Source organism: Magnolia sinica, chromosome 3 (genome assembly GCF_029962835.1).
Source record: "Magnolia sinica isolate HGM2019 chromosome 3, MsV1, whole genome shotgun sequence".
Lineage (NCBI taxonomy): Eukaryota > Viridiplantae > Streptophyta > Magnoliopsida > Magnoliales > Magnoliaceae > Magnolia > Magnolia sinica.
The window spans coordinates 12822687-12839300 of NC_080575.1; the positions used below are offsets into that span (position 1 = coordinate 12822687).

Sequence of the window (16614 nt, forward strand, 5' to 3'; positions counted from 1 at the left end):
GGATGAACGGAATGGATGAAACACATACATCATGGTGGGGCCCACAGACCACTGAACACCAGCCACGGGGCTGGTGTCAGCGGGAGTAGCCAATCCGTTCCCGGTCCTACATACCCTTGCATGCACCGATTTACGTCCAGCGGGGCTGGACGAAATCTGCTTTAGTTGTCACCATCTCCCATATGGAACGAACTCTATATAGATGATCTTACAGTAGCAGCAGGTTGCGCGCGCGCACACACACACACTCTCTCTCTCTCAACATATCTCAACCGTTCAATGGGTGGGGAGGGTAAGCAACCCAAATCGGCAGCCGCTGAAGAGCTGCTGAAGCGTTTGGAGAATGGGCTTGTACCAGATGAGGAGTTCAGGAGGCTGGTCAGGGTCGAAGTAGCAAGACGTCTCAAATGGGGTTACAAACCTACTTACGAGGAGCAGCTAGCCCAAGTTCTTGATTTGGTTAAGTGTGAGTTTATCTGGACCGTCCATTCCTTTCGTGTATAGCTATTTTCATTATGGTGAGCCCCATAGTTTAAAACACGAAAACTGGTATCAACTCGAAATCCAGCCATGATGAGTCGACTCAGTCACTCGGGGGAGATTCCCAATAACTCGTAATAGTTTTCCTGGGACGCAGATTTCAGTTCCTGCGCTGGGATGCTAAATGGGGCCCACCTTGATGTTTATGAGAAATCCACACCGTGAATCCGTTTCGAGAAATCATTTTAGGACATGCAACCAGATATGAGGTGGATGCAAAACTCAAGTGGGCCGCACGGGAGGAAACAGTGGGGATTCAGTGACCACCGTTTAAAACATACGTATGGCCACAAAGTTTCATATCAGGAAAAGTTTTTGGTGTTTTCACTTCATCTCGGTGGGAATGACCTTATAAACGGTTTGGATGGCATATAGACATTAAGATATATGCGAGGGAGGTTTCAACGATAGGAAACTCTTTCCACGGTTTTCCCTCTTCTATAGCCAACTTGAATTTTGGATTCACCTCAATTTTTAGTTTGCATGAGCTAACATGAGCTCTCAAAACGGATGGACGGTGGTGGATATCTCACAAACATCACGGCGGGCCCCACCTAGCATTCCAGCTCATTAACTTCTTGCTAAAGGCTTTGCAGGAAATCCGCGTACGTTTTCCCGGGCTTTTTTCAGGCCGAATGCTCAGCTGCGTACTCGTCCGAACTTTTTTGAGAATTCATCTTACGTGACGTGACTCCAAAATCTGAACGGTCCACATGAAGCATTACTTTATCAAGCCTCCTTTTCCCAATTTTTAATTTGATCCAAAACTTTTGTGGGCCATGAAAAATGAAAAACTTTTCCTTCATTGATTTGAATTTCTCTTTGCTATGGCCCACCTGAATTTTAGATCAGGGTGAAAATTTGTCCCTTGGGGTTTCATGTGATTTTACATCACATGGACCGTTCAGATTAGACGCCTATAACATGTGTGAAAAGGTGCGTAGGTGCGCAGGTGAGCATGACTCGCTTTTTCAGGCTTGTCCAGGGGTTTACACGAACCGAGCTAGCTCGGTTAGCTCGCTCGACTCGAAAAGGCTCGGTTTGAAGCTGAGTGCGAGCCTGAGTCGAGCTGATTTTTTTGAGCTCGAAAATGAGTTCGAGCAGGGCCCAGCTCGAATCGAACCAGTTCGGTGACTCGGTTACTTTGCCATTGATGTTGCTCACCAACTGTTTGATAAATTGTCTCAAAGAAATGTGGCTGGTGGCAAGAAAGGTATGTACATGATACAAATACCTTTTTTCTCTTTGTTTTTTTTTTTTAATTTTTTTAATTTTTAATTTTACTTAAAAGGTGTTTGATAAAATACCTGTAAAACCATTGCCCCTGTTTATAAAACAGTGGGATTTTGAAGTTGCAGTTCATGTGTTTGTGGAAATACCTCAATGGCGAACTCGGCCCGAGCTGCTGACCGAACTGAGCCAAGCTGGCCAGTCAGGCTCAAGGACCGAGCCGAGCCGAGTTCGAGCTGAGGTCAGCCAGTGTTCGGGCCAAGTCGAGCTGAGGCCAGCTCGACTCGGTTTGACTCAATGTACACCCCTAGTCTTGTCTTACATTTAGTAAGTGAAAGTAATATATATATGTAAACAAATGTTGAGTTGTGCCAAGTGGAGTTGGAGGTCCTTGGCCACGTAAAGTTCCTGTGATTGGAAGCTATGTGGGGCCCACAGAGATGCCAGTGAGAAATCCACTCCGTGCATCAGTTTCTCAAGCTCACAATAGCACAGGAATAAAATAAATAAGAAACTCAGGTGGGCCATGCGACAGGAAACACTGGGGATTGAACGCCCACCATTGGAAACTTTGTTGGGGCCACAGAAGTTTTAGATAGAATTATATTCGTGATTACAGTTTGTCTTAGTGTTAGTAAACTTATGAACGGCTTGGATGGCATATAAGCACATGGTCATTTCTAGGAAGGTTTCAATGGTGGACATTTTTGTTATCATTCTTTCCTGTCATGTGGCCCACCTGAGTTTTGGATTCGCCTGGTTTTTGGATTCCTGTCCTATTGTGATATTGATAAACCGAATGATGGAGCGGATTTCCTAAGGGCATAATGGTCCATTCTCTAGTGAGAGTGTTGTATCATGTTGTCCGGTGAATTTATGAACATTGTTATATGTCTTTAATGTTTACACATCACAATCAAGTATTAGAATTAGAAATTAGAGAAAAAAAAATGCATAAATATCACTTCTTCTTTTTCTTGAAAAATGGCCTTTGAGCCTTTATTTGTCTAAATTGCTTCAATCTATAGTTTTAATCCTAAAAACTATAGTAAGAGTGGTCGAAATCTACTGTAGAATGATCTATGAAAGTTTTTGGAACGAGAAAAGTAGAAAATGAGGAGAAAAATAGATATATATGGAAAAACAAGTGGCTGTCTTTTTAGCATTACGGGGGTAAGGTTGTTATGCCCCGTAAACATTGATATGGTCCCAAAAAACCAACTAACCCATTTCACCCATGTATTGCATAATGATCATGGTCGTTACTCATATGTACCAGCCTTTACAGCCGTATTGTAATGGATACAGAGCACCTTGAGTGGAACCATAGAAACTGATAGCTGATGCTCCATGTTCGACATACAATATTCTTACCTTATTAATTCGGGAAATTAATATATCTGTAACATATGTGGCCCACCTGACCTGTAGACCAATTTGTGTTTTAAGCTAAATACTTGCCAAGTAGCACACCTAATGAATTTCCTGATCTATCAAACATTATAAACCAAGATTTGGTAGAGTAGAAGGGTTGTTTTTCTTATTAATTGGAATTAACTCTTTAGGACTTCTCATTGCCAGCTCTAAAAAAAATGAATATGGCAAAGGAGATTGAAGCACTAGACGCCAAGTTGTATGAGATACCCATGGCTTTCGTCAAGTTAGTCTTCGGAAAGGCCCTCAAGGAGAGGTATATTTTTGGCTTTTCTCTATCCTTACTATCATTTTATTTTATATTTATCTGCGCTATTCACTTCTTGTTAATATGTTAACTAGTACAAGCATTGTAGAAAGCTTGTTCAATAAATGAATGGGGAACTTACCTGTTTATACTTGATCTGAATGTGGGGCCCATGGTTGGTTTGTCCAAGCCATTAATCTGATGGTCCCCATAGAGGATGAACTATGCCCAAAATATCTCTTCATTTTGGTCGACTCTAGAGTTTCCATTGTTGGCATGTAAATACATGGTTAGGAAGAAATGCACCAACAGTCCATGTTTGACGAAGAAAAGATTTGACGGTTAGGATCTTCTAACTTGGGAGAGTTTTTTGGCATGTCTTGTACCAGGATAGAATGAAGCCCAAGCCTCTTTCATCGATCTTCAACAAGCAATGTTGGATGATCGACCCCATATACCTTTAACAACAGACTAAATCAGAAAAAAGGGTGACTGATATCTGTTTCTGCGGGAGCAGAATAATTGTTTGAAAAACTTGGAATTGGGAAGGCCAATGGACATGACACATAGGTTCCCCATTTCATATGGACAAACACACACACACACAAACATCAATCTAGTGTTGCGCCTAACAAAAATGGCAAATTTGATTATTTTATGCAATTTTATGGGAAAGAGATGTCAAGAAAAGATTCTAAACTAAAATATGATCAGTTTTTTGTAAAAAAACGAATCAATTTAGGAAGTTTTTCTTTTTCTTTTTCCTTTTTGAGAGATAACAATGACTTCATTAGAGATGCTCGCGAGAAACAAGCAAAGAATACATTACCAAACAGAGTAAATCAAGCAGGAAGAGTTACTGAAATGACCTTTACATTAATAGCCCAACACTCCATAAAAAGATACTTTTCTAATCACCTCCTCAGCCCCCACCCGAACATTTCTAAAGAAACACCCATTTCTCGCCCCCCAAATAGCCCAAACACTGCCATTATGTTAGAAGAGACAATAATAGGATTTCATGAATGACCAAGATTTTTTTTAAAAAAATTTAAAAATTAAAAAAATTAAAAAAAAGAAAAGAAAAGAAGAATGGACTTGTGTTCAAATTGTTCTTCGAGGGATTTTGAAATTACAACATGAAGTTCAAGGGATAGGATTAATCAGTCATGAATGTTAGTATTTTACATGATCAAGATTCGAATTTTCTCTTTCCTCCAATCCACTCACCTATGGTCTACCTACCGAGAACAATGATTTTTTCCTCCAATCCAGTTGCTTAGGAGATTTTTTTCATCCAATCGTCACCTATGGTCTACCTACCAATAGTGAATTGATTATATAAAACATCCATGGAAGGGGCACAACAACCTAACCTCTTGCAACAAGGAACAACCGACTCCTATACATTTCCACAGCTACAATACCAATAGGCAAAAAAAGAAAAAAAAAAAGTTGCACTTGCTTGCACAAAAAAATAATCGGACAACGACCCTTAGATTACACAAACATACATCCAGGGCCAGAAGGAAAGTTAGATTTCAAATACATGCCCTTTCCATCACCGCCTTATTCGGGAACAACAGAGGCACACAGAAACAAATCCCGCACTTACACAATTCTGCGTGCATGCTCAATGGGACCTTTGCTGGGACTTTGATGGCATCGGCGATCTGTCGATGGCATCGAACACCTTCAATGACATCGAGTAGAAACACCAAAACGTTCCAGCAACAAAACATGAATTTTCCGGATTTTTCCAATGGGACTTCGATGGCATCAACACCTGTTCAATGGCACTTCGATGGCATAGACTGAAACTGTTGTTTACAGATTTAAGACATCAACAACACGCCTTACCTCTGATTTCACGAGGCATCTGGTTAGGTTCCCAAACACCTGGTCTCCATCACCCCTGCTGCCCAATTCCTGGTGATACCTACCTGCTTCCCTACTTCTGAGTTTACAATGATCATGGTTACTTCTGAAGTGGAATTGTTTGTCAAAATCTGATGGAATGTTTGGGTGCCACCTTAAAATTAGTTAATTTGAAACCTGCCAAAGACCTGCCAAAACAGCCCTCATGCAATGTTAAATGAATTTGGGAGGTAGTGATTTACCACCTCCCACACAGGTGTTAATGTTTGGCATGTGTGTATGATTCATACCTTCACGTTGAAGTGCCATGACATGTCCATGCTCCCATGAAGTATTGTGACATTTAGTTCTTGAAGTTGGTAATAGAAGTGAGAGATGGTGTGAACTATTTTGCGACTTCCCAACGAGCGCTTGATGATGATGGCTGTTTTATATTGTTGATGAGACACACATGGGCTTTTTGCGATGATGACAAACATCAATGGTGGTAATCATCGATGATAAATGAACTCTGTGATTTGCAAGTAACTAGGTGATGAATCAGAAGTGTTTGGACTGGATTTCGACACATTGAGAGCAGCTCAGCAAAAGGGTGTACAAAAACCTGGAAACTGGGACTTCTGCGAGCGGCTGGAGTGGAAGGATCTCAGTCTCACAATCACACATAAAGTACTAGTAAATTTCAGAAGCAAAAAAATAATAATAATAAAATAAATAAATAAATAAATAATAAATAAAAATTCTAACTTTCCCTCTCTTTACTTAGAGAGCTTTTTTTAATAGAGAAAACCAACCTATCATAATGTTCTACATGAATTTAACCAACCATATTAGAGTGTAAATCCTAGTAACCAAGTCCTTTCAAAGAAGAAAAAAAAAAAAAAGAGGAAAAATTATTATCAAGTGGCGCATCCAAACACTCCCTTATTAGAGTTATCCTCCAACTTTAGGCAAATTCATAGTGATTTGTGAAATAAATTAATTTTATTCTCAAGAAAATCACTTACATTTTAGTCACTTCTTGTATGTTTCATAGGAATGTGCTTAATCATGTTCACATTCAAGGTATTCAAAAACAGTTATGTGACAGCCATTATATAACAGTAACGGTGAGAACAGTAATGCGTTATGGGGGCCATAATGGCCAGTTACGGGTCTGATACTTTTTTTTTAAAAAAGTAGCATAATGGTAATGGCAGTAGCCATTTAAAAAAAGAAAAAGAAAAAGAAAAAGACAGTGGCCGTTACGGCCACGGTTACCATATTGAACTCTCATTAGAGGAAACAAGAAATAGGGAGGATGATAGCCTTCGTCTAGGCTTTGAAGTCCATGTATAATTGTAAGTTTCATCATGGTTAATGGAGGAAATGTGGCATTGAAGTGTACTTCCTAGTTCAAGCTTCCTTTTTTTTTTTTGCCAAGTATAGAATTTGGTTCGGCAAACAAGTATGGAATTCAATTACTGATCATAGAGAAATGATCGCATACAGCAGTTGTATATGAATGCTCATGTGAACTTTTACACGACCATTTCTTTTCCGCCAACATGTCACATATCTAGAATATCCGATCTTTGAAAAAGGTTGGGTCACACCATGATAATCACCAAAAAAGTTGGCTGGGTGATCATTTCTCTGGGTTGAATTCTGAAATTAATAGAACACGTTCATTATCAAGACTGATTTTAGGTAAATTGGTATTGTTTAGTAGAAGGACGGTTCTTCTTTTTCAATGTACATTGTATTTTTGGCTTAACCATGGGACTTGAACTTGTATATTTTGTATAATAAATGTTATTATTAATTGGCAATAATATGAGCATGTATTATTGCTTAAAATCTTCATTTCCATCCGAACTTCACGAAATGCTATTGATAAATTGCTTCTAGATGTTCTCATTTTAGCCTAGAAGCAGGAAGTAACAATAAATTTGGTTGATTTCAATCCATAATATTTATTAGTTTGGAGCTTTGCTAATCCCATGCCCATAAAAGGCCATCTATATGGGTTTGAGCGCTTGCCGCTTGGACATTCTCTACCAGAAATAAATTCAGTCCACTCAGTAGGTCGTCTAGTGTTAGAAATAGGTGGGCAAGTTAGAAAATAGTCGGCCAAGTTTCTGGGGCCCACCAAATTAATGGATCACCTTGAATCTCGGCATAGGACATCTACATGTTGGTACCCTTTTGATGGATGAATCGAATCTCATACCGATACATGCATGGTGTGAATGGGCTTATTAGAAAAGCTCTGTTATTTTGTTTTGTCTAACCTTTGCTTAAACTAAACCAGATTTTATATTCAAATTTTGCAGTTCATGTTACTTTAAGGATGAATCGGTGACACTGGATGAGGCTGAGATCGCAATGCTTGATCTATGCTGTGAAAGGGCACAAATACAAGATGGTCAAACCATCCTTGATCTTGGTTGTGGACAAGGACCATTTACTTTTCATGTTGCTCGGAAGTATAAAAATTGCCATGTTACAGCTGTTACCAACTCAATCTCTCAGAAAGACTACATAGAGGAGCAATGCAAGTAAGACTTTTAAGTGGTATTAAAGTGGATTCCTTGTATTATATATGTAAATCTCATATTGTTATGCATGGTTTGAATCTTACAATTGTTCTTGAATGATACTAGTAGCAATTGGACCTACTTGTAGCATTACGAATATCTTAGTCAGACAATGCAGTCTCTCTAAAATCAACTCTTACCTTTAAAAAATAAAATAAAATAAAATCAACTCTCTTATTCGGACAATACATCCCTATAAAATCAACTCCATATACACTTAGGTTGACCACAACCATCCATCCAAGGGCCTCTTGGAGGACTTTATATGAGTAATCATGCAAAAAGTAAGTTTGGTCAATTTCAGGGTGGCACCCTGACAACCTTATATTGTCAACTTATACAAAAGGATATGGTTGTTGAGAAAAATCTCTAAGCATGTTAAATACAATGAGAATCCTATTGAAGAAGTGACACCAAATAACTTTCCACTTTCATCCCTTAGGAACCTTCAGCTATCAAATGTTGAGGTTATATTAGAAGATGTAACAAAGCTCGAAACGGAGGCTACATTTGATAGGATAATAGTTGTTGGATTACTCGAGGTAAGTGATCTACTCTCATCTTAAAATCAAAACTTATTGTTTGAATCATGTGGATTGAACTAGGAGTACTTAACTTCATTTGTTTTCACAGCACATGAAGAACTTTGAGTTATTTCTAAGAAGAGTAGCCAAGTGGATGAACCATGACAGCCTTCTTTTTGTGGAACATGTATGCCATAAAACCTTAGCTTATGAGTACGAGGTATGCTCTCAAGTCATCAATCAAGATCTAGGCTTAAATGTCACCATGTTGCCGAATTTTAGTTTTTATCTTGAATTTGATTATTTTTTTCCGCTGTTCATTTCCATTTTCTGTTAGCAAATAACCATGCTTCATGTTCGTGCCCTCAATTTGAGCTTATTGCAATAAGATATATCACATGTTATTCTCATTGGCCTCCTTTGCATGCATCTCTTATAGGTTATTGATGATGATGATTGGCACACGGACCTTTTTTTCCCTTCCGCGACATTTATCATGCCATCAGCCTCACTTCTTCTATATTTCCAGGTTAGACCACACAACTCTATTACAAGTAGTTTATACCTTTTTTGAATTGCGTGATTATAGTTTGGTCTGCATTTCTATTCCTTGCCCTCTTTGCTTTTGTTGAATCTAAAATATGGATATGGAAAACAAACATGAAATCTATTCAAAATGGAAAGGGAAAAGTGGATTCTATAATGAAAACTGTTGTTCGGTTTGCAGTGCAGTTTCCATGGATTTACCTGAATGTGTAAAAAATTTATCGGCCAAACAGTCACCCATTTCCCTTTGGAGGCCTTGAAAATTAATTTGACAGCTTTGGATGTTGCATTTTTTTTCATAGAATCTGGAGATGGAAAACCTTTTCCAAGATCTTTTAAGTCAAACTTTCCAAATTAATGACTTCTACTTTGTATGATCTCTAAAATTTAAATCAAGAGCACTGTTAGGGCAATTCGCGCACTTGGAGGTGATTCGCTGTACTACAACACATCCTCTCCTCTAAGCACTGACAATATAAATCTCCACGGGGCCCACCATGATGTGTATATGTGACATCCAATCTGTGCATCACCCTAGAAAACATTTTAGGAGGTAAGCCCAAAAATCATGTTGGTCACGCCATAGACAAACATGGGAATGGAGACTGTCCACCATTGAAATCTTCCAGGGGCCCACTGTGATGTTTATATCTGACATCCAACCTGTTTATAAGGTGAGTATATGAAGTGAAAAACCAAATATTTTCTTTATCCAAGACTTCAATGGATCCTAGGAAGATTCAATGGTGTGCATCCCATCCCATTGTTCCCTGTGGTGTGGCCCACTTAAATTTTCAATGGGGCTGATTTCTGGGATCATGATCTGTTGCAGACGATGAATGGAGGGCCCCATAGGTATTTATATCGCACCCGCTGCCTTCATACAATTACATGTGGAGCAGAGGACGCATGTCCGAATAATAGTGCACATCCCCATAGCATTACTCTTGAATCAATTCGTCAAACTTTCAAAACATGAACTTCTCTTTGTAGAATCAAATATTAAGGGATTGTGTCTAATATTTTTTAACTGCTTGTATCATTTTCAGGAAGATGTGTCAGTTGTCGACCATTGGATTTTCAACGGGAAGAATTTTGGACTCACCAAGTATGCGCAATCTTAGAAAATAAAGCATACTTGTTTTATCATTGACTTGATTTTGTCCAACTCTACTTACAGTTGAACTTCCATTTCATTTCTTGCAGCAAAGCATGGTTGAAGAACTTGGACTCTAATATGGATGAGATAAAGAAAATATTGGAGTCTTCCACTGGCAGCGAGGAAGAGGCTATGAAAATGATAATCTATTGGCGAAATTCTTTCATGGCCGGAAGCGAGCTATTCTTGTATAATGATGGGGAAGAATGGATGGGTTCTCATGTTGTCTTTAAGAAGAAATGAATTTGAGAGTAGTTGAATAGGTAGTATTACTTGGTTAAATAATCTGGGCAGTGCAGTTGAATAAGCAATTCATTGTATTAGTGCCAGCCCATATTGGGCTCATTAGAGTCCACACGTATTGTAGACGCTATAATCTTTTATAAATAATATTTTTGTATTAGGGTTGCAGTAATTCAACACAACGCTCACTGCCCTCGTTGGCCCCAAATCACATGAGTACAGCCTCACATGAGCAGCTCGAACTGATAGAGCATGGCGAATCAATCCCTTTATCTCACAGCTCAGGGCCCACACGAGCCACCCGCCTCACTTAGGCTGCCCACCCGGAGTGTGAGCCCCTACATCTCACAGGCTACCCCACTCGAGCCCGGTGTGAAAATGCCCCTGCATTAATCACCCCTGATGAGGAGTCTTGAACACGAGACCTCCCGCTCTGATACCAATTTGATGTAGGACAATTAACTACTTGCTCTAAAAGCTCGAACTGATAAAGCATGGCAAATCAATCCCTTTATCTCATAGCCCAGGCTCCACATCTCATGGGTTAGGACCTCAGTGGAACCCCCCTCGTGGGCCCCAAATCACATTGGTACCGCCTCACACGAGCCACCCGCCTCACACGGGTGGGGCCTGCCTTAAACGGGCCGCCCACCCCGAGTGTGTCCCCGCATCCCACAGGCTACCTCACTTGAGCCCGATGTGAAAATGCCCCTGCATTAATTTTATGCAGGACACATGATTTAATGCTAGCATGCAACGTGGATATCATGAAAGAGTCTATAAAGTAATTCAATTAACAAAAGATGTTAATCCACCTAGTAATTAAGAGTAAACAATAGGTAATAAAATCTGATTTAACCTAAATTACATGCCTGCATACTAAGGAATCACATAAATCAATTAAAACTAGGGCTCGATAGAAGGATAGAACTTTCAATTTACCATAGGCATGTTCCACACTCAAGGGACAGATTTGTATATTTTATGCTTAGGGTTAGGAAGGGAAAAATTCGAAATTTGGAAAATTAAGGTTAATAGGAATTGAAAATTTTAGAATTAGGATTTTTAGAAATTTGGAAAAATAGAAAATTGGAGATCTAGGGTTTAGGGTAGGGTTATAGATGGGAAATCAATGAGTTTTTATGGGGGAAGCATGGAAAAATCAATGGATTGAGCGGTTGTTCATGTGGTTAGCCTAGGGGCTCATACGTGTGGGTCGTTGGCTAAGCTTTTTGGGTCATCAATGGTTAATTTCGGTTGGGATTAAAGTTGGATGATAAGAAGTTGAAAAAAAAAATGATTTGGATAGTCTTGGATATGAAGGGAAGAAAAGAGATGAAATTTTTTGGACAAATACCTCTTTTGGATAGAAAAGAAGAGAGAAGGAAGATGATAGATGGAGACCTCGCATCTCCGTTAAATGGGGAATGGAATCAAACCACACTCAAGCTCTAAATCACATAGAGTATTCTTCAAATCACATGAAGAAAACAAAACACAAAGCTTTTTTTTTTTTGTTTTAAAAAAATGGCATTAGGGCTTCACACACTCATCTTTCTCTTTTATAGTCTTAGAAAAGACCTTTTACAAAAACACGCTCTCAGATAAGATTCTCAACATAAAAACGTTTAATAAATTAAAAGTTGTTCCTAACTCCCTAATCTCAACACAAATATAAGGTATACTAAAAATAATGAAGCATGTAAACAATCTAAATAACTAAACTATTTGGTGACTCATACAGGTCCACGATCAAGATGTCCGATGATGATGATCCAACAGTCCGATCATCATGTCCACCCAATCCAATGGGTCTGATGTGTCTATCAAGCTCCTATATGCAGCTCACATGCATCTTCTCAATGTAGGGTTTTTAAAGATGCACGAACATGCACATAGGGTCTTCAACATAGCTAGGAATGTGAATTCGGCCAAGTGAGCCCCATGTAATGGGCGTCTAATCATAAGGAGACTGACTCAGCCCTCCTCCTCTGGTACGGTGCTCGGATGTCCTCATCAATTCCTCTCGCCTGAGGAGATTTCGTCTCTGGCGAAAAAAAGTTGCAGTGATGCTCGAGGAGATCTGGGTCTCGTCGTTGAAGCTTTGCCTCTGTGATCCATGTACTATCTGACTTTCGTCTGCCCTTCCACTTAACAAGGTACTCCTGGTAACATCCATGTCATGTGGAAACTGCTTCTTCATCTAAGATATCCTCTATATCTTCTCTTCTAGTAGGTATGGATAGTATGGATGGTAAAGGTTAAGAAGATGGGTCAGGTAATGGCCATGGGTTATGGGACAGGTCAGGGGCATCATCATCAAAGTTCATATGAGGGTTAGGGGAATGTCCATGAAACGGTACAAGATCTTCCACATTAAATGAGGAACTGATACCCATGTTAGGTGAAAGATCTATCAAGTAAGCATTCGAATCCAGTCTTTTGGAGATTTTAAATGGTCCAGAGTTACAGGCTTGTAATTTTTTTATGGTTCTTTGTGGAAACATTTTTTGACGTATTTTAATCATGACTTCATTATCCATAACAAACTCTTTAAACATATGGCGTGAGTCAACAATCATTTTGTATGTTTCATTACTTGTATTGATTATTTTTCTAATCTTCACATGCAAGTCATGCATATGTTGCGTAGATGCATCTGCAAACTTTGAAGACCTATGGAACATAGACATGGGTATGCAGTCTATAGGGGTCCTAGGCTCATCTACTTGTCTTTCCAAATTCACTTCCTCCCCAGGACTCATTTGATCGTGATGAAGGTTTGGTAGAGTCAATGCGTGAATGTCCGACACAGGTGTAAGTTCATCCGGTATGTCCTCTGGAATAACAACACTAGACTCCTCCAATACCGGACTCACCTCGTATGGTAACTCTACACTACCCTCGATTATAACCTCAGGTTGCATCTCCATAATAACCTTAGGTGTGACCTCACTTGCCATGCCGGCATACAACATCTAATCAGTTTTAGTCTCTCTTTCAGACTCTTTGGCATTAACTATAGGAAGATACTCAAGTTGAGAATTTGTCACACATTCAGGAACATATTTCTTGATGTCCTCCTTTTCCGAGGTACTTTTGGGCAAGAGAGGCTTTAAAACAATCATTTTGCCTTCATATAGAAACGAATACATATTCGAGTGACCGAGCAGTGTTGTGTCTCTGTCATATAACCAAGGCTTGCCCAAAATGATGTGGCCTATATCCATATGCAAAACATTAGAAACCGCCATTGAAGATGCATCAACCCATGAGACTCGATAGAGCTTAGGATGAGGAACGACTAGCATACTAAAGTGGTCCATGATGCGAGCAGATGCCACATTGATACAACTGTCACTATCAATGATCACTTGCAATTTTTGCCACCACACTTCGCATAAGTGTGGAAAATTGAATTCATGCGCCAATCATCACTTTTTACAATTTGGCTTAAGGCGCGGCTAATAATGTGGGCATACACAAGGATTGAGTGTAATCCGAAAATTATAAGCTAAAAATTCAGCAATATGACAACTTGAAATTACTATGTTTTAATTTTAGCAATGGTATATGTTAAGGGTCAAATATTGCATATTAGACCCCAATTATTACCTGATTTTACGAACATGATACTGTTTAACGGCTTATTTTAATCATGTTTGTGCTGCAAGGTGAATTTAGGAGCCTGGACTGAAAAAGGGTACTAAAAGCATGAATTTAATGCTCATAAATCACCAAGGCAAGGGACAGATCCCAGGGGACCAAGAGCGAGGAATTTACATGCCAAAGATCTGAGAAAATTAAGTAATTGAAGTCCAAGAGGCCTAAAAATCGTCCGAAATTCAAGATCACAGGGTTCTCACCATCCGTAAGGCCCGAAACTTTATATATGGACTGAGGACCATAAATTAACCGTACACATAAAATTTTAACTATTGGATCCTTGTGAAAGAGGCCCAATGAATAGATCATCCCATAAATCATCAATCTGGGGCCCACCTGATATCTGGATATGCTTTAATTTTTGTCTCAACCACTTAAATGAGGTGGTAAAACGGATGGACGGAATGGATTTCGCGTAAACAACACAATGGACCCCACAGTGCGGTGCGTGTACACCATGTACACGAGGTCCGGCTGTGCACCAGAATGCATAAGGTCGGTTAGCGCATGCTGACCGACATTCTTCCTCAAGAGAAGCAGCGTCCGCCAGCCGATGGAAGCTGTCCGGCCGGTTTTGAGAAGTGGGGCCCACCCATCGTCGAAATGGATGATCTTGACCGTCCATATGCTCCAGAAGGGGGGAAACACCCTAGCCATGGTGGCATTTTTGGCCCCATGCACACATATACACGTGGATCGTAGAAAAACGCAGGATGAATAGTGAGTTAATTTGATACAGTGGACCGCACCCAAACTCGACCAGAACCACTAATTTACGACTGAAATTTCGCTAGAAATCCAATGAACAAGGTGCATTTTGTCTAAAACATCGTTGTGGGGCCCATCGAACAAATTTCTCCAAATACGCACGGCCGGACGCTGTTTTCTCCGTGGGCTATTCTGTGATCACATCAACGGTCGGATGCAAGATCTAGACCGTTCAAAATCTTGGGAAAGGGGTCTTTACCCCAACCACGGAGTCCAAATTGGTTTCTTGGACGTCTTTCGGCCAAAAAGTCTTTCCACATGCAAGTGGAGTTGCGTTTTCAGCCGCTGCGCACGTGAAACTCCACCGACCGCCCTAGCTTCTCTCTATAAAAGAGAGAGAGATCTAGACGTGAAAAATCATCCTTTGACGGGGGAAGCCAAGAAGAAAGAGAGAGATCATGTGGAGGGCAGCTTTTGGAGGAGTTTTCTTCTCCATCTTCTTCCTTTTTTCAGTTTTTCTGTTCCTGATTAGCTTTGTTGATGTCTTTCCTTTGAGAGCTTAGCATGATCATGTCAGGCTAAACCCCTTAGCTAGGGCTAAGAGGTGAAGCTTGTAGTGTGATGGGGTGTGTTCTATTGCTTTTATTCATGTTTACGTTGGACTGACTTTGATTATAGTTTGATTATGAGGAATATTCGTAGTTTTTAATAGTTTACTGTGACTTAAATTACAATGGATCTGTGATAGCTTCGGGTATATTCTTTGCCTTATAGGGATTGTGAACGTGGGAGCCCTGTTGTTCGCCATCGTCTCATGAGCATGGTTGGATGATGGAATCCTTTCTAACATTCATAACTTCCTTAGATTGGATGTGGATTGGTTAAGTTCTGTTGTTTGCTTTGTCTCATGGGCATGGTTTTGTGATGGAATCAATTCTAATTCTCTCATCTCTTGAAAACTGGATCAAAGGAAGTTCAGATTTGATTTTTAAGGTTATATCTTTCAACTGGATGAAGATGGGACTCTAAATACAGTTGTGTTCATGAATCAAGCATAGATCTCCTTGATCTCTACGAATCCCTAGTTTCCCACCTTTGAATTTTATGAGTTTTAGTTAAATTTATTCACCATTATTCTTAATTTTTCCTAATTTAGATTACATCTTCACCTAGTTCTAATTCAAGTTACTTTTAGATTACGTACAAAATTCAGTCCCTGTGGATTCGACCTCGGTCTTACCGAGATTATTACTACATCACAACCCTATACTTGGGGTGTGAACAAGTTTTTGGCACCATTGTCGGGCATTGACAGTTACATTTTTCTGAGATTAACTAGTTTTAGAATTAGTTTAAGATTAAGTTTTATTTTCTATTTTTAGAAACTTTCTAATTCTAGGATTTTATTTTATTTTTCCTTTTTAGAAACTAACTCCTCTTTCTACTTTCCATATTTGATGTAGGATTTTTTAGGATTAGGATTAGGGTTTCACCATGTATATGCATGAGTGGGAACGTCAATATGCTGAGATAGCTTTTAAGAATGCGAAAAAGTAGGAAGGGATGTATGATGATTATGATAGAAATCAACCTATGTTTCAAAACTTTTCTGAAACCATCATCGAGAACCGACCAGATTATAATGCTCCGCCGGTTAAGAAGTCCTTACATGATCATATGCGGGAGAATAATTACACCCTACGGACTAAGGAAATAGTGTGTGAATGTTGGGGGTGTCGAACTTATGGGAGTGAGAATTATAATTAACCATCAAACAAGAAGAAGACAATGAGATATTATATTATGGCTGATAATATGTATCAACAACCATCATATTCTCCCACCCATGATCTATATGAC

The 16614-nt window shown here is 39.4% G+C and overlaps 1 protein-coding gene across 1 annotated transcript; it reads left to right on the plus strand.

Annotated features, from left to right (window-relative positions):
* Positions 1 to 235: 235 nt before the first annotated feature.
* Positions 236 to 10552, plus strand: LOC131239546 (pavine N-methyltransferase-like). Its single transcript, XM_058237304.1, has 8 exons — positions 236 to 466; positions 3352 to 3460; positions 7645 to 7869; positions 8351 to 8450; positions 8542 to 8652; positions 8872 to 8961; positions 10028 to 10086; positions 10185 to 10552. The coding sequence occupies exons 1-8, from the start codon at positions 280 to 282 to the stop codon at positions 10378 to 10380; spliced, it is 1077 nt and encodes a 358-aa protein (XP_058093287.1). The 5' UTR covers positions 236 to 279; the 3' UTR covers positions 10381 to 10552.
* The last annotated feature ends 6062 nt before the right edge of the window (positions 10553 to 16614 follow it).

Coding starts and splice junctions, on each gene's coding strand:
- LOC131239546 (XM_058237304.1), top strand. CDS start 280: ATGGGTGGGGAGGGTAAGCAACCCAAATCGGCAGCCGCTGAAGAGCTG. Junction 8,653..8,871: donor CCTTAGCTTATGAGTACGAG/GTATGCTCTCAA, acceptor CATCTCTTATAG/GTTATTGATGATGATGATTG. Junction 8,962..10,027: donor CACTTCTTCTATATTTCCAG/GTTAGACCACAC, acceptor TATCATTTTCAG/GAAGATGTGTCAGTTGTCGA.